Below are 16,729 nucleotides of genomic sequence, written 5' to 3'. Positions count from 1 at the left end.
CCGAAGCATCAAGAGCATGGGGTAACCGAGACACTCCGCTTGTTCCTTACACACCAAATGAGTGAGTACAATTTGGTAACCAACCCCTATTTTCAGAACCTACCACACCACAGTGCAACGCGGGTGCACAAGCACAGACACAAACCTAGCATGGGGTACAACAAACACAGCCAACACAACCAACTGTAACAACAATGAATAGACACAAGCTATGGTATGGCAAAAGCAAAAATTGCCTAAATTCATGGGTGATGGTACAAAAGACCCTGTGCAACACTGCAAAACATGTGAGACTATATGGATGACCAACGACGTAATGGACTAGGATGATTGGGTGTGACAATTCCCAACTACTCTCAGGGGAGTAATGATTGATTGGTTTCTTGATATCAATTGGGCGAAGGTAGCCACATGGCTGAACCTGGAGGAGTTTGCAATAGAGTTCCGACTACTAAGAGATGATAATGAAATCGTAGTAGAAATCTACAACACCAAATAGGCGAAGGATGGGATTGTCCGCAGGTATGGGCGGATATTGAAGAAGTTGGTGGGGAAGATGGAAAGCCCACCACTTGACAGCTTGAAGAAATGCTGGTTCACCAAAGGATTAAAGCCCGCACTTAAAAGAAAAATGAAAATAGTATCCCCAACGTCATACATCAACACATATAACAAAGCGATGGACCTCAAAAGTGAAAGCAAGATGGGGAAGAAGGAGAATAGATCATCTGATGAGGAAGATGATTCTTCTAGAGAGAGCAGCAATGAAGAATCAAACAAGAAGATCCAGGCACTACAAAAAGACATGTTGTGCATGATGAAGGAATTTAAAAACATGAAGAAAAATTCGGGCCGAAGCACCAAAGGGGACTTATGGTGTACAGATTGTAAAGAGGAAGACTGCAAGAAGGGCTCTTGCCCCAAAAATCAGTTCTGTGACATCTACAAGATAGTTGGGCATTCCACTAAAGAATGTTTGTTCAACATGAAATCTAAAGGTCACCAACAAGTTTTAATGATACAAGAAGTATCTACCTCATGCACTGCGGGAACGAGGAATGCAAACACCAACGCAACATTGTCAGGGGGATATAGGAGCAACTGACAAGGAAGAGGCGAAAACAACAATAACAAAAAAATCGCAATCGTATACAGTACGACCCAAGTGGGTAGCCGATGATACAATGCTGCACTTGAAATTAATGGTGCCACTCTGCTAGAGATTGCATTAAGAGTGAAGCACCACAGTTTCCATGTAGATGGTGTGGTCCTGGAGACCATGACGAGTCAAAATGCTTGAAGCTAGTGGTGAACCTGCTAAACATCGAAGGGAATGGTGAAGAAGTGTTAGCGGGTCACCCGAGCACAAGGGGAAGAAAGCCGCGTACCCAAATCCTGAAAATGAAAAAAGAAGGATGTAAGAACCAAAAGTCGAAATAGAGAAAGAGATGATGGCATAAAGAAAGAAAATGAATGATATTGTAAGTACCTCAATTAGGATTTAGGTGAAGCAAAACATCATAAGGCAGGTGATGCAAGTTGAAATCCCCATAAAACAAAATGATCTTCTTGCATTGCCACATCAGAGAACAACAATATTAAATATGACACTATCCTTGAAGGCATCGGATGGGCCAACAAAGAGTACTTACTGTGAAATGGAAAACTCCATCGGAAAGAAGATTCCTAGGACTCAGGGTATAGCAAGACCTGATGTTACTTGCAGTGAATATGGGAAGACACCTTGCAGAGGTGGAGATGGGCATCCTTGGGACCATCCTAACGGACACCATTGTAGATGGAGGTTCTGGCGTTAACGTATTGCCAAAGGAAACATGGAGAAAATTAGGGAAACCAACATTGTGGCTGTCGACATTTCAACTGGTAGGCGCTAACCAACATGGTATTAAACCTATTAGGACTCTAATGGCACAGAGAGTGGTGATCGGGACACAACCCTTAATCCTAGACTTTGTAGTGATCCCACAAAAGAGAAAAGGATATGACATGATCATGGAAAGGGGTTGGTTGGTGCAAGAAAAAGTGAATCACGATTGGAATAGGAATACTCTTTCAATGGAGAGAGGGGGTCGCATGTTCACAATCGACCTACAAATGCAGATGGTGAGTGAAGATTTGGCATCCTTGTCCGATTCTGAAGACGTAGAAGAATATGATGAAGGGAAGAGAAGCATGGAACCTAATAAAGAGGGAGCCCTGGAACTGGAGGCATGTTTTGATGATGACCTGGATTCATTAAATGGACTCTTCCATTGGCAAATGGAAGATTGCAAGTTGTTTTCGAGTTGCAACGTGCTACGGGTGGAGGAAGAACTTGTTCCCAACGGAATATGGGGAATATACAGAAGGGGAGTCACGGATGGATGAAACACCAACACACACAGTCGACAAGGAAAAACTCATCAAATACGAAGAACCCTTGGTGAAGGCAGTGAACCTAGGGGATGAAGCCAATTTGAAGAACATTCTTGTCGGCAATGACTAGAACCCCGTGTTGAAATTAACGCCATCCGAGGTATTTATGAAATAGAAGAACGTATTTGCCTGGACTTATAAGGATCTAAAATGGGTCCAACCTAAATTGTGAGTCCATCAGATTCCACTTGTGCAAGGGGCCCTAACTGTGTGGAAGCGACCATATCGAATGAACAAAATTATGCGGCATGGGTCAATGGTAAGATTGCAAGAATGCTTGAAGCAGGCATCATATTTTGTGTACAGACAAGTGAACGGGTGTCTCCGATAGTAAATTCAATGGAGGCCAACCAAATAAGGATCTGTGGACTTCTACTGTTTTAATGCAGTAATCATTAAGGATCTGTTCTTGATATCATTCACAAATAATATTCTAGAGGAAGTCGTTGGACATGAAATCTATTCATTCATGGATGGATTTTCTGGCTACAACCAAATATCCATTACAGAAGAAGACAAGTTAAAAAATGATTTTCGTGGTAGAAGATGGAGTCTATGCATATAAACAAATGCCCTTTGGATTGTGTAATGCTCTAGCAACATTCCAAAGAATCATTTTGCACATCTTCAATGAGATGTCGGTTGAGAACTTTAGAGTTTTCCTGGATGATTGGTCAATCTTTAGCGCGGAAGACACACACTTGGTAACCCTCGAGGAGTGTATGGAGAGATGTCGACAAACAAGGTTAGCACTGAACCTTAAAAAGTGTAGATTCATGGTGCCTTAGAGGAAACTATTGGGACACATTGTGTACGAAACGGGTTCAAAGATGGATCCAGACAAGGTCCGAGTAATTGTGGAGATGTAACCTCCCATGGACGTAATCGGAGTGAAGTCTTTTTTAAGACACATCAGGTACTATAGAAGATTTATTAAAAAAAATTCTCAAGTGTCCTACCCATTGGACAGGCTGACTTGGAAGGGAGAGCCCTACATGTGGGGAACGAAGCAAGATGAGGCATTTGGAGAACTGAAGATGAGACTATTAGGAGCACCTATCCTCGCATACTCGAGCTAAGATAAGGAGTTCCATGTGCACGTGGATGCATTGAACTTTGCAATTAGGGCAACACAAGCGCAAACGGGTGACCATAAATTATATCACCTCGTTTATTTTGCAAGCAAATCGTTCTCAAAAGCCAAAAAGAACTATAGTACAATAGAGAGGGAGGCCCTCAGAATGGTGTATGCCATACAAGAGTTTCAGCATTACTAAGAGGCAACTTTTTTCGTGCTCTATGTGGATCACTAGGCTTTGATGTACTTGGTGAATAAGCTGATTATTCAAGGGCGAGCAAGTAGATGGTTGCTCCTCCTCCAGGAGTTTACATTTAGTATTGTTGTACATCCTGAAAAGAGTCGCATGAGTGCAGAGCACTTGTCAAGGATCAAGATAGGGGAACCACCCGAAGGAGTAAATGATGACTTTCTAGATGCACACTTGTTTCCAATTGCCGTACTCCCATCCTACTATACAAGCATTGGGGAATACATTTGAATAGGGTAGGGAATACCTTTCAACAAAGCAGTTCCCGAGGGAAATGTAACTAAGAAAAAGGAGGAAGCTCGTATTGAGGAGCCAAACATTTCAGTTGATTAATGAATTACTGTATAAGATGGGACTCGACCAAGTCCTGCGACGATGTGTCATGGAAGAGGAAGTGTTGAATGTATTGAGAGAAGCACATGAAGGTCCCGCAGGTGGGCACATGGGGCCCGACACAACAACGCGGAAGATACTTTTGGTAGGGTTGTGGTGACCTACCTTGTATAACGATGCTAGGGAACGGGTCGTGGGCTGCAATACTTGCCAAAGGGCAGGAAAGCCATTGAAGAGAGACTTTATGCCACTTAATCCTTCATGTGTAAGAACTTTTTGAATAATGGGGGCTAGACTTTGTTGGATCCTTGAAGGAAAGGAAAGCTTGAAGGTGTTGATACATCATCGTAGCAACAAAATACCTCACAAAGTGGGTAGAGGCGCATGCCCTACCAAAAAACTCAGCAATTAGTATGGCAAGGTTTATCTATGAGCAAATCATTACTAGGTATGGTATTCTAATTCAATTAACAAGCGATCGGGGAGGACACTTTGTAAATCATGTCATCCAATTACTCACGACGGAGTTCAAAATCTGTCACATCTTTTCGAGCCCATACTACATGAGAGCAAATGGGCAGGTTGAATCAATGAATAAGATATTGGTATCAGTGATTTATAAGTCCCACAGAGTCAAAGGAGAGGTCTGTGAGGAAAAGCTGCCATCTTTTTTATGGGCCTATTACACCACTTCTAAGGTTACAAGGAGACAAACTTCGTTCCAATTGATGTATGGTCTGGAGGTTGTTGTGTCGATTGATTTCATGGTGCCAATTCTGAAGATAGAAATCGAGAATAGGTTGGGTGACATTAAGTCTTAGAGAAAGGTTGTACAATCTGAACAAGCTTGACGAACGAAGATTAATGGCACAGTAGGTCACCAAAATATCTCAGCTTAGGCGTAAGGTGTGGCATGATAAACACCTAAAGCTAATTAAATTCACCTCAGGTCGATTCGTGCTGAAGTATAATAGGCACAATGAGATTGAACCAAGCAAGTTCAGGGTGAAGTGGGTTGGATTGTACAAGGTACGCGAAGTCGGCAATAATGGAGCAATCAAGCTGTGGACCTTGGACGAAAAAGGGTAGCTGACCAAGTCAATGGATTGAAACTCAAGATTTACCATCAAAGGCATGAGATAGAGAGATAATGGCTCAAGCACAGGGCAGAGAAATAACTTAGACTTGGGAATTAATTTTTAAAAAAATTGAATTTTTTTTTTGAAAAATTAAGAAATTAGTCATACAAGAGGCATAAAAAATAATATATCAAAATAAAATTTAAAAAGTGCAAGTAAATAAATGGGGGTTGTACGACCACATAGGGGTTGTACAACCACATATAAGCATAACCCCGTACGACAAACTTGGAGGCAAGTATGGGAAGAGAAAGATGTGCAACGTTGTATGGTGTACGATGAATGTTGAGGTCTAAGACTAACTACCATACGACATCCATTAAAAGACAAGGTATGTGTACCACCTGAAGCACATAAACATTGTACAGTGTTCAAAAGTGAATTGAGGGGAAAGTGTACAGACAGAAGACATTACTGTGGGTTACAAAATAATATGGAAAATTTGACTGCCGTACGATAGTCTGGAGATGCAACTATACCACATAGACATCAATTGATCGTACAACACCAAGTGAAATAGAAAACACTGTACAACAATATTGGGAAGGCATATAGAACACCTACAACATCACAAAGACAAAAACACTAGTACTATACGACACTTTCCTCAAATGCATTCAGGAAAATTTGAAAGACACCTTTCATCCTGTGTGGAAAACACAAGGAAACAACGTACGAATTAGGTAGGGACACCGTACAACATATTGACTAAGAACACCACCATACATGTTGGGACATAGAAGTTGACGTCACCACTTAGTGCACGACAATTCAGGAGAAAGAGGGCAAACACCACACCGTACAACAAATTTAGAAGGATACATGTGAGTACAGAAACAAAACCTTAACAATCTATGCCGTATGGTAATAGCCTAAGTTGAGAGATTGCTTAACATGTAGCAGCCACATAGCGGCAATGCACCATAACTAAATCCCCACCATATGGAAAATGCTTGAAGCCTAGGACTAAGTGCCGTATGACAACATGATGCGCCAATAAAGCCATCGAAAGGTTCAACATCAGTCGTACGTCACATGATAGATGGAAATAATTGGCAGGGAAAGGAAGGTAGACACTTTAGGATGCGGCAATAAGGGATATCGTCCAAGGCTATAATAGCCAGTTCCCATAGCAAAGAAGAAGTACAAGCCATACAAACAAGCAATACAAACAAAAAGAGTTGCAGTCATACAAAGAAGAAGTAAGCCAAAACTCTAACCATTTCTCTCATGGGTGCCAAATACAAATCAAGAAACCATTATGGACAAGTGACTGTGGAAAGAAAAATTGCAGACAAAGGCCAGCAGTTCAAGTTCAAGAAACAACATGTCCAAGAATGCTCAAGTACTACTTTTACGAGTAAAAGTTGCAAGACGGATAGATATAGGGAAACAGGAAGTACAGCCAAAAGTACACACGCCTGCAACATCTTATGTAACGCATCAAAACATACCATTTGAAAGATTGAATGGCTTAGAGTGTCAGAAGTGCTGGCAGGAAACTCTAGACGATGATCTGGTGAAGGGTAGCATAAGGAAAAAGCAGGTAGAATAGGTGATACAAATGCCAATATTTTGCATTACAGATTTTGAGGGTTCCTTAAGGATAACGATAGATACCTATGATAAGCACTCGAAAATGAGTACCTTCTCTTATCTAGACCATGATGTGGAAATCTCTTTCAAGGCAGAAGATTTTACCAAAGTATTTGGCATACCTAGGTATGCAAAAGGGGCAAAAAGATCGATTTAAAAGAAAAGAAAATGAAATAGGAGGTAAAGGAACTACTTGTAAATTCGGTGTGCAGAGATCTATCTAACGCAGAAAAACAAGGACTTCCAGGGGAAGAGGGCTAAAGAAATTAGACGTTAGAGAGGAACCATGGCGCTGCATCATGGACTTTGGCAAAGAGTAGACATACGAGGTCCAACCATACTTTAGCCATCTCATTTCCGTAGGTGGCATTGATGAACAAGATTATGAGAGGAAAGGTATATGACTAGGCGGTGCTGCTTTCAGAACGCATGTATGAATTTATAATGTTGTAGCATGTTTACTGTGCTGTGGTAAAGGAATCAATGCATACAGGCAATAGACAAGAACAACATAACTCCTTGTATTATTCACACATGCCAAAGACATTACATACAGATCATGATTTACAATGACCCAAAAGGGTGTATAAATACTTTTCGAAGAACCTTCCCAAAGGGGTTTGTCGGCTACATGACAATTACCGAAGGGACCCGTTGGCTAATGCACAATTTTACCAACGACACAACATAAAACATTTTATATGCCACACTATGCTATTGGAGTGTTTTTGGATGCGACAACAAGATTGATCCTAGTTGATAGGCTTGAGATCAAGCCAGGACCTTTAGCTCCAGGAGAACCTCCCATTATGCAATGACACCATTTGGACACACTAGGTCAACAAAAGGCCATGGCAAGGCACAAACAATATAGACAAGAGGTGGACTCAGGATCAGAGCGTGGGAACACAGATAGTGGCAGACAAGACACCTCATCCGAAAGTGCCAGTGACACAGATGAGGGGGGCAACATACAGATAGAGGATGAGGAGATGGAGACAATCACGATGACACCACTGTTGTTCACACGACCTCTTCTCTCCACATAGTTCATTTGACCACCGTGAGTACATACATTCCTGCTTTCGGACAAATTAGGAGACCTATTGACATGACTCTGATTGTAATAGTGGCAAAGAGAGCACCCACGGTGATTCTTGAGCTAGGAACAACTCCTGAGGCAATAAGTATACCCAAGACCATTCTTGTAGACAGAGTCACACACCTTGCCAGCTAAGGCTTTGTCAGAAGAGGTGATGGAGGTACCCAAGCTAGAGCAGATATGTATTAGCCAGGAGGAGCCACAGGTTTGATTAGATGTGATTGGATTAGATGTTGTTTGTCTCAATAGACGTCGCATTGTTAGTCAATCCAACCAGAGAGGATATCGGTCAGGCAAGTACAACATAAGATTTAAGTTCTTATTTGGACCGAAGATTCAACAAAAGACAAGTGGCACGAGCATCTAGCATTCTCTCACCTATGAGGGAGGTACCTGAGGTTGAGGTTAGGGAACTTGTGTCTCCTATAGTTCTTCCAGAGGGAGAGAGCCACCCCACCCCTATGGAGGAGTGACCACCTCTAGTAGATAGTGCTCAGATGATGTTGAAGGCAATAGACACGACGATGGGCACATAGGAACAACTAGCATCAAGGTTGTCCAAGCACATGGGAGAGGACGTTGAGGCCTACTTAGCAGTTATAGTGAATTGAGGTCACCTAGTGGTGATCTCTACTCAGACACAAGCACTCGAGGGCGTAGTTCAAGAGTTGGAGCCTGTTCTCTCGTTTATGTGAGTAGGTTGTCCAGCTGCATTCACTACATGCTTCAAGGCATGAGGATAGCTTGACATAGAGACTCCCAAGATGAGACAGGATTGGATTGTTGGAGAATCAGTAGTGGAAAGCCAAGTGGAGAGCCTTGTGAGATAATGCAGGTACACCGAGACACCTACTATGCTCTGCGACGGAGTAAGGTAGATTGAGTAACAACAGAGAGGGCTCAAGAAGAGACAACTACCCGATTAGTTGCAGTAAAAGGGAACTTGGCTACACAATAGTCATCTTGGAGTTGGAATGGGTAGAGCTCATCGCTCAACTTGAGTCAATCACGAAGGAGAAACAATCAGAAGGGACAACATTCATAGCCCAGCTTGAGACTGTAATGCCCCGCCCGGAGATCCTTGGAACACAAGGATAAAACATGCACTAAATAATTTTTTTCTTAAGATAAGTTACTTAACAACAACAAAAGTAACCAAGTGCAACTGCATATAATAACTTAGCCAAAGAAATAAATGCATTAAATCACCTAATTTAACCATTTATTCAATTATACTGAAATAATCAGTGTTACCCCAGCACGGGGGTGCGGCAGGACGTCAGGACGAGTTTCGGGTGCGGGAAAAAAATAGCCTCAATTTGGGGACGGCAAGGGAGCGGAGGGGGGGTTCAAGGGAGGGGGGGAGGAGAGGGAGTGGAGGGAGGGGGTTGCATAGTATATATATATAATATTATTAATATATATGATTGCAAATGCTAATTATGAAATGATACTTCAATATATTATATAACAATGTAACATTAACATATCAAATATAGTTGACTACAATGACTAGAGAAAATTAAAATGTGATTCACAAACCATAAGTTCAAACTTGAAACTTGAAATTTCATAACCACTACTATTACTAATGACCATTTGACAAATTAACTTAGTTCAAGATGCAAGATTCAAAATTCATTGTTCAAATATGATTTTATGAATATCATATATCATAAAGATGCTCATGATGACAATGAGCTGAATAGCATGAAACAGTGAAATAATAATAATGTATCATAGCCATATCAAAGTGAGTATAATCAATAAAATGACAAAATGCCAATAATGAGAATGCATGATTCTCAAGTGCTCTCTAATTATCCCCTATGCCAAAGTCCTCATCATTGGAACTACTAGACTCCTCTTGGGTAAGATCCTGATCCTCTAAAGAAACACCAACTAGCCCTACATTGGCTTCTGCATCGGCATCCTCATCAATCTAAGCTGGATCCTCTGGCTCCACATCCCATCGTGCTGCAGGGCTCTCCTTGTACTCGTGTGTCTTGCGATCTTTGAGCCGCAAGTGACCATGTATCGCAACTAGCTTCTCCGCTCTCTTAGAGGTAAGTCTATTCCTCTTAACAGAGTGAATGAAGCTATAGGTGGACCAATTCCTCTCTGCAGCTGAGGTGCTAGACACCTGAGATAACAAAGTTGAAAGTTACAATTTACAAGTTACAAACAAATGTTCATACAATTTGTAACAAATGATAAATGGTAAATCGATGATTAATAATTATTGAATCAATGAATCATAAATTAAAATCAGCAAGGTAAAACTCTTCAAGTTAAGATTGTAAAGGGCTGGAATTAGTTATTAGTATTACAAACCTGAGAAAACAGTCGAATGGCTAGTGAGGTGATCTTTAACTTTTGTGACCCATGGCATTTCCACCACAAAATGGGATTCTTTTGTGCTATGGTTTTGAGATCCACCTTTGCAATATCCGAGTATCCTACAAGTTACAAGTTTTAAAGTTTACAACATAATATTAAAATTATAAATAACTTAAATAAAGTTATAACTTATAAGTAACAATTAATTATTAAAAGAACTTATAATTATAAAGAGTTTAAAGCACTGAATCAAGATTTAAGGATTACCTGAAAGACTAGCAAATTCGGACCACTCGGTGCGAATCTCACTAGCAGTCTCAGTATCATACATTTTGGCAATGCATCGAAAGAACCCATTCTTCACCTCATCATCCTGAAGTGGTGTGACTCTACCAGGCCTAGGTATGTACCACTTTGAGTTCAATGCATAGGCAGACATGTGCAAAGGAGTGTTCAACTTCTCCCACCTGCGGTGAATGATAGGCTCAATGTGCTCCGTATAGAATGCTAGAGTGGGGTCTCTCTCACGCACAACAGCCCTCATCTGCCCAAGCATGGAATCAATGCACTCATAAACCTCTCCAAGGCTAGGTGAATCTGCATCTCCATATTTGATCACCTGAAACACTGGAGTAATGATGGAGACTATGTATTTTGCATCACTCCAAAACTGATCACTCTTCACTGTCTCCTTTACCCTCTTCCCCTACTCTGTTCTGGACTCAGGCCATCGATTCCATTCTTGTGTCATAACCATGAGTTGCAATGGCTCTTGCAACTCAATCATTCTCTCCAAGAGAATATAATATGATGCATACCTAGTCTCAACTGGTTTTAGGAATTGCTTCTTTGCGAAGCTCCTGAAAAGTGCATGTGATGTATGGTGATTGCAGATAAACATCTGCACCTCTCTCCCATCATTAACCACCTTTCTAATCCACTCTATTTTCCCCATGTCTTTGAGTGCATTGTTCATGGCATGCACACAACATGGAGTACACCAAATATGCCTATAAGCTACCTCAACAAGCCTCCCTGCAGCTTTGCACACGTGCTGCATCTGTCACAACTTGGACCACATTTTGTGGTCCAACCTCCTCAATGGCTTCCCTAAGCACATGAAACTGAAAATCAGCATCTTTACGATGCCTTGAACAATCAACTGCCTTCAAAAAATATGGGCCCTCTGTGCATGTAACCATAATGTTGATGAGTGGACGATGACTAATGTTCGTCCACCCATCCATGATAATGCTGCAACTTGAGTCCATCCAACATGCTTTCATTTGCTCCATCAAGATCCCAACCTTGTCATAGGCTCTATCCAACACTGTAGTCCTCAGCTTGTGGTCACCTGGTGGCACATATGATGGCTCTCCCTCATTCACTGCCATGTTCATCATCCTCACAAAATAGAGAGATCGAGCCACATGTGTAGAGATGCCATTGGCAAAGAAGAAATCACCAAACAACGTCATCTAACCGGTCCCTTGCATGCATGTTAAATAAATGAGCAATGGGGTTACTATCAGTACCACTTGCAGTTGCTTTTCGTTTCCCCTATTGTTGTCCCCTGCTGAATTGTGTGTAGGTGAGGAGAATGATGGTGTAGGTGACATAGTCCTTGCTCTTTGATGCAAGATACGAGTAGATGTATCTCGCTGCCCCTGTAACTGCTGTATATGCTGTACTTGTTGCCTAGCAGACAAAGATCTAGGCACTGGAACAACACTATCATCAGGAATGCCCCATAGTTTATTTACTTCAATTCTATATCTGACATTCTCAGGATTTGATAAGAACATGCATGGGTTCACACCATAGCCACTCCAAAAAAGGTGGTGTGAATTAACTCTTGTAATGCTGCCAAACCATTCTGCTCCACATATATTGCACTTCCATTTGCGTGTGCCACCCCCTGAAGGTGTAGGGCGTGTAATTTTTGTAGCAAACTATTTAAGAGGGGACTTTGGGTCATAAGGACCCCTAGCATACTTCCTCAAAATCTCTGAAGGGCAATCAGTAGAAGGCACCCCTGGTGCAACATAAGGAGGCTCTTCCTCGGGCTCAGATTGACCACCTACATCAGCCCCATGATCACTTCCTTCAGGCTCAAGTTCAGGCTCATAATCAGATGCACTTGGCTCATTAATTTCCATGTCTTCTGCACTTTGGTTGGATCTAGAAGCCATTTATAAAACTGCATTTCACAAAATGAAAGTAAAATTATAAAAATGATCATGATACATTTCAGCCCAAGTAAAAATAATTTAAAATTTAAAACTTTACTATTTAATTTTAACATTTACTATTTAAAAATTTAAAGTATTAAAAAATGAAACTAAATACTGAAAGAAAATATTAAATAAAAATATGGCAATATGGCATATGCTGAAACGTTTTACTAAGTTACTCTCAAGTTTCAAGTTTCATTCTTGATTCTTGAATCTTGTTGATAGTTGAATCTTCTTAGTTCTATGATTTTTTATTTTATTATCTATATTAATTTTTAGTTTTTTTCATTGTTCTTAAAATAAAAATATGGCAATATGGCATATGCTGCAACGTATTTTACTAAATACGTTGCAGCATATGCCATATTGCCATATTTTTATTTTAAGAACAATGAAAAAAACTAAAAATTAATATAGATAATAAAATAAAAAATCATAGAACTAAGAAGATTCAACTATCAACAAGATTCAAGAATGAAACTTGAAACTTGAAAGTAACTTAGTAAAACTAAACACTAAATACTAAATACTAAATACTAAATTTTAAAATTATAAACTGATTTTTAAAACCAAAAAAACTAAGTAAAATAAAAAAAACCCTACCTTAAAGGCTCGAACTTGAGGAGACACTTGCCAAATCAAACTTTCTTGCTCCTCTTGCTCCTCTTGATTTTGCAATCCCTTGCAAAACCACCCACTAATCTCTCACAAGCTCCTCCAAACACTCTTTCTCACTTAGCTCCTTGCTGCTCCAAAATGGTGAAATGAAATGATGAAATGAATAAGAGATCTATTGGTCTTATTAAGCCTTCAAATAGACTACATGGGACCCACACCCAATTAGGGTTAGCATACTTAAAAAACAAAAACAAAAAAAAAAGCAAAACATATTGTTTTTTTTTTAAAAATTGGGCCTCTTCTTGACGCACCCCGCGCGCACCTAGGAAGCACCTCGCGAGCACTCGTGGTGCACCCACGCACCCGAGAAGCACCCAAGCACCTGGTGCTCGACCGGTGCGGCGGCGAAAAAGCCACGGGCGAGGGTGCTTGGGTGCGTGATGCACCTGCACCGGGTGTGTACACGCACCCGGTGCGCCAAGCTTTTGACTCGGGTGCGTGCACCCGGGTTACATTGGAAATAATCTATTTACATCACTCACATTCGAATATAGCATAATGAAAGCAAGAATGAAGTAAATCACCATAGCATTAAATCCACATATAACCAAATAAGAGATATGTCCAAATACTGGATAACCAGATATCATCATAACACATACTGTCATCTCAAAATGGCATCAACATGCAAATATGATCAACTGCACATCATAGTAGTTTAGCATCTATGATACTGAAATCAAAGTATAACATCCGACCCTTAGGTCATCTCAAATGCAGAAATAACAGCATGAGCAACAAGTATCTCTCGGATCAAAATATAACAAGGTAAATATCCACAGCACATAACCAATGAATCCAACATGGGAAATCCATTTCAAATTATGTAAACATTTAATAATGGTTGTTTAAATAACATGAAAAAGGCACTTAAAACACATAAGCGAACACAGTCATAAACATTACTAACCACTGCTACAGGAACCTAGTCCACTGTAGCAGGATAATAATACATAGTGCAATCTCTGCACACATCTCAGGGTGATCACGAAACAACATCATGATACCACATCGATCCTGGTAACCACTGGCACAAACCTCAATGAAACCATCTAACACATCATAATCTCATAAATCAGCCATAAGCATAATCAAAGCAACTAATATAGTAACATAAATAAAATCATCACAAGGGTGTAGACCACTCATGGTCCCAATTACAATCTCTTCACAATGAAAGACCAACAAGGTTGCATCCATTAGGATGACTTACAGAAATCAAATGGGAGAGGCACTACAGAGACAGTGAAATGAGAGGAGTCTTCTACAGGAGTCTAAAGCGAAGGAGACAGAACTTGGGAACATTGCAGAGATGATGAAGAGAGTGTTGGAGATCCAGATGCAAGCTGAAGAGGATTTGAAGAAGAGGACCAAGCAGATGCACGAGTTGCAGGCTGCAGCATCAACAACTCCAAGGATGCACCCGGCTTCCTCCCAGCTTATGTTTTGATGTATTGTATATAGTAATATGGTCTCCATTTTGGGGGGATGATGTTGTTGGCAAAAGTATGTTATGCCGTTGGGATTAGTATAACATGTGTTAAGAGTGTTTGTTAGTAACTAAAGGGCGCTGTTATGATGCAACGGTTGGGTCACACCCATTCAGGTTCTTTACGTACACTCTCCATTGGGAGATAGGATTCATTCAGTATTGGTCATTTCTATCTATCTTGCGTATTGGCGTATGTACTTGAAGCATTGGTGAAATGTATATCTGGTTCTTGAAGCATTACATGTCTTATTGTTACTATAGTATGCATTAACCCAGTTTACTGTAGGCAGTAAACAAAATTAATCAATACATCTGGCACAAAGTACACATTAAGGTAAAGTCTCTAAGAATATTGACAGATAAATAAGTAAAAGTTAGAAAGACTTGTCTCTTAGTGCTTTTACACAATCAAATCTAGAAGCACTAAGAGATAATTGAATGGATTGTGGAAATCTCATAAAATTAATTAGAAAGACTAAGTAAACAAAGTATGAAAACACTGTATATATGATACTAAGATTATACTTCTAAAACTTGTTAGGAATATGAAAAACTTGCAAGCTGAATAATGTTAGTGTTTAATTTGCACCTTTGCATTTAACAAAAGATGGAACTGATGTACATTAGAACTGTTCTTTGAATTAAACAGTGAAGCTTCCTCTAAAATAAAAGCCAAATTAAAACTAGACAATTTATACTTGCAATGTACAATCTTTAGTATGGTTTTTTGGGGTGATTTATATTCATTTTGTATAAAATGTAAATTTTTGTCCAACATTTGTATATTAGTTCAATCATTTCATTTTATTACCAGTTTACAATCATTTACAATCTTAACTTTCATTTGATTATCCCGTCGCTAAGCAATTAATAGTTTGATTCAATCAATTGTAATCTTACATTTGTATATTAGATCATAAATTTATGTCAGTGATATGAAGAGTAAAATATAGAACGCTTCCTGAACTACAGATAAAACATATTAATTACATTATAGTTAAAATGTCAACTATTATTTATGTTTAAAGCAACTTAAGTTGTGCTTTTTGCAATGATGTAGCACAACTTCTTAACAACTTCAATTGAGTTTGTCTTTTTGTTGGCAGCCATTACTTCTATAATTTATATTTTTTTTCCAAAAAATAATAAGAATTTTGTAATTACATATCGACTTTGTCTCAACTCTCAATAATGAGTGGTAATGGAAAACATATTCATTTTTTCACTCAGTTAAAAGAAACTGTTTAGCAGCAAGAAAAGGCAAGAGAAGTTGATGTATCTGCCTTCCAATCTGTACCATATTTCAAACAATCAAATCAAGAGAAAGGAGGCATTGAGGCATTAATATGTAGCACCAGGTCATCCCGACTTCAATGTTTCCATTGCACAACTTGCCTTAGTCCCTATTGGCAATGAGGAAATGAAGCTGCTACATAGGGCACACATAGTGGTGCAAGCAGGAGTAATGCTGGTATTGCCTGTGGTTCCAATGAGCCAATTGATGATCTTGATACTGTTGACAAAGAGCAATCTGATGGTTTGTATTTATTTTCCATCGCAGTTGCATATTTGACCACTGATCATTGCTCCCTTATGAACAGATGCAATGCTTTGATTTATCTTTAACATTTGACATCGATTATCAATTTGTTTTCTTTGTTTATTTAACTGCAATTTTAGAAACTATCAACTAAATCCAGGCACCATGCTATACCATGCTCTAATAAAAAATAAAGTATAACCCAAATGGAACAATTTGCTGTTACATCCCTCCTGACTACCGAAACTTTCAGCGTTTTGTTTAAATTGATGCCCTAGATGATAATTGGTTTTCATAAATTGTGGTTTCATTTGAATTGATGCCTTAGATGCTATTTGGTTTCATAAACAATGGTTTTTTATTAAATGGATACCCTAGATGGTATTTGGTTTTCACAAAGCACTCAACAATGTTCTCGCCCCTTTTTGTCTTTCAAAGATGCAGGTCACCACATATCCCTTTCAGACTGGATGTCATCTTTGATATTTATGTTCATTGTAATCTATCTTGC

At 39.6% G+C, this 16,729-nt stretch overlaps 2 protein-coding genes and 1 long non-coding RNA gene across 4 annotated transcripts in view; all 3 read right to left on the bottom strand.

Moving 5' to 3' along the window:
- LUT2 (Lycopene beta/epsilon cyclase protein) overlaps positions 1 to 16,729 on the bottom strand; it is a 227,188-nt gene that overhangs the window by 11,517 nt on the left and 198,942 nt on the right. The window lies entirely within an intron of this gene.
- LOC149573117 (uncharacterized) lies at positions 9,558 to 12,079 on the bottom strand. Its single transcript, XM_089812306.1, has 4 exons — positions 11,810 to 12,079; positions 10,542 to 10,980; positions 10,269 to 10,393; positions 9,558 to 10,077 (listed from the first exon to the last, which is right to left on the bottom strand). Exons 1-4 carry the CDS (start codon positions 12,077 to 12,079, stop codon positions 9,877 to 9,879), a joined length of 1,035 nt encoding a protein of 344 aa, XP_089668432.1. The 3' UTR covers positions 9,558 to 9,876.
- On the bottom strand, positions 12,146 to 13,234 carry LOC149573116 (uncharacterized). The gene is made up of 2 exons (XR_016360037.1): positions 13,112 to 13,234; positions 12,146 to 12,474 (listed from the first exon to the last, which is right to left on the bottom strand). It is a non-coding gene; the product is annotated as an uncharacterized LOC149573116 (long non-coding RNA).

The sequence above is a fragment of the Cupressus sempervirens genome, chromosome 2 (genome assembly GCF_028749045.1).
Source record: "Cupressus sempervirens isolate cs-2001-9-10 chromosome 2, ASM2874904v1, whole genome shotgun sequence".
Taxonomy (NCBI): domain Eukaryota; kingdom Viridiplantae; phylum Streptophyta; class Pinopsida; order Cupressales; family Cupressaceae; genus Cupressus; species Cupressus sempervirens.
Note: the sequence above shows the minus strand (reverse complement) of the source record. Positions and strands in the feature narration are given on the sequence as shown.

Excerpts from the sequence above, each read along its gene's own strand:
- LOC149573117 (XM_089812306.1), bottom strand. The coding sequence starts at position 12,079 with ATGTTCTTATCAAATCCTGAGAATGTCAGATATAGAATTGAAGTAAAT. Across the intron at positions 10,981-11,809 it reads ACGAAAAGCAACTGCAAGTG|GGGAAGAGGGTAAAGGAGAC; the intron begins GTACTGATAGTA and ends AGAACAGAGTAG. Across the intron at positions 10,394-10,541 it reads CGAATTTGCTAGTCTTTCAG|GATACTCGGATATTGCAAAG; the intron begins GTAATCCTTAAA and ends TGTAACTTGTAG.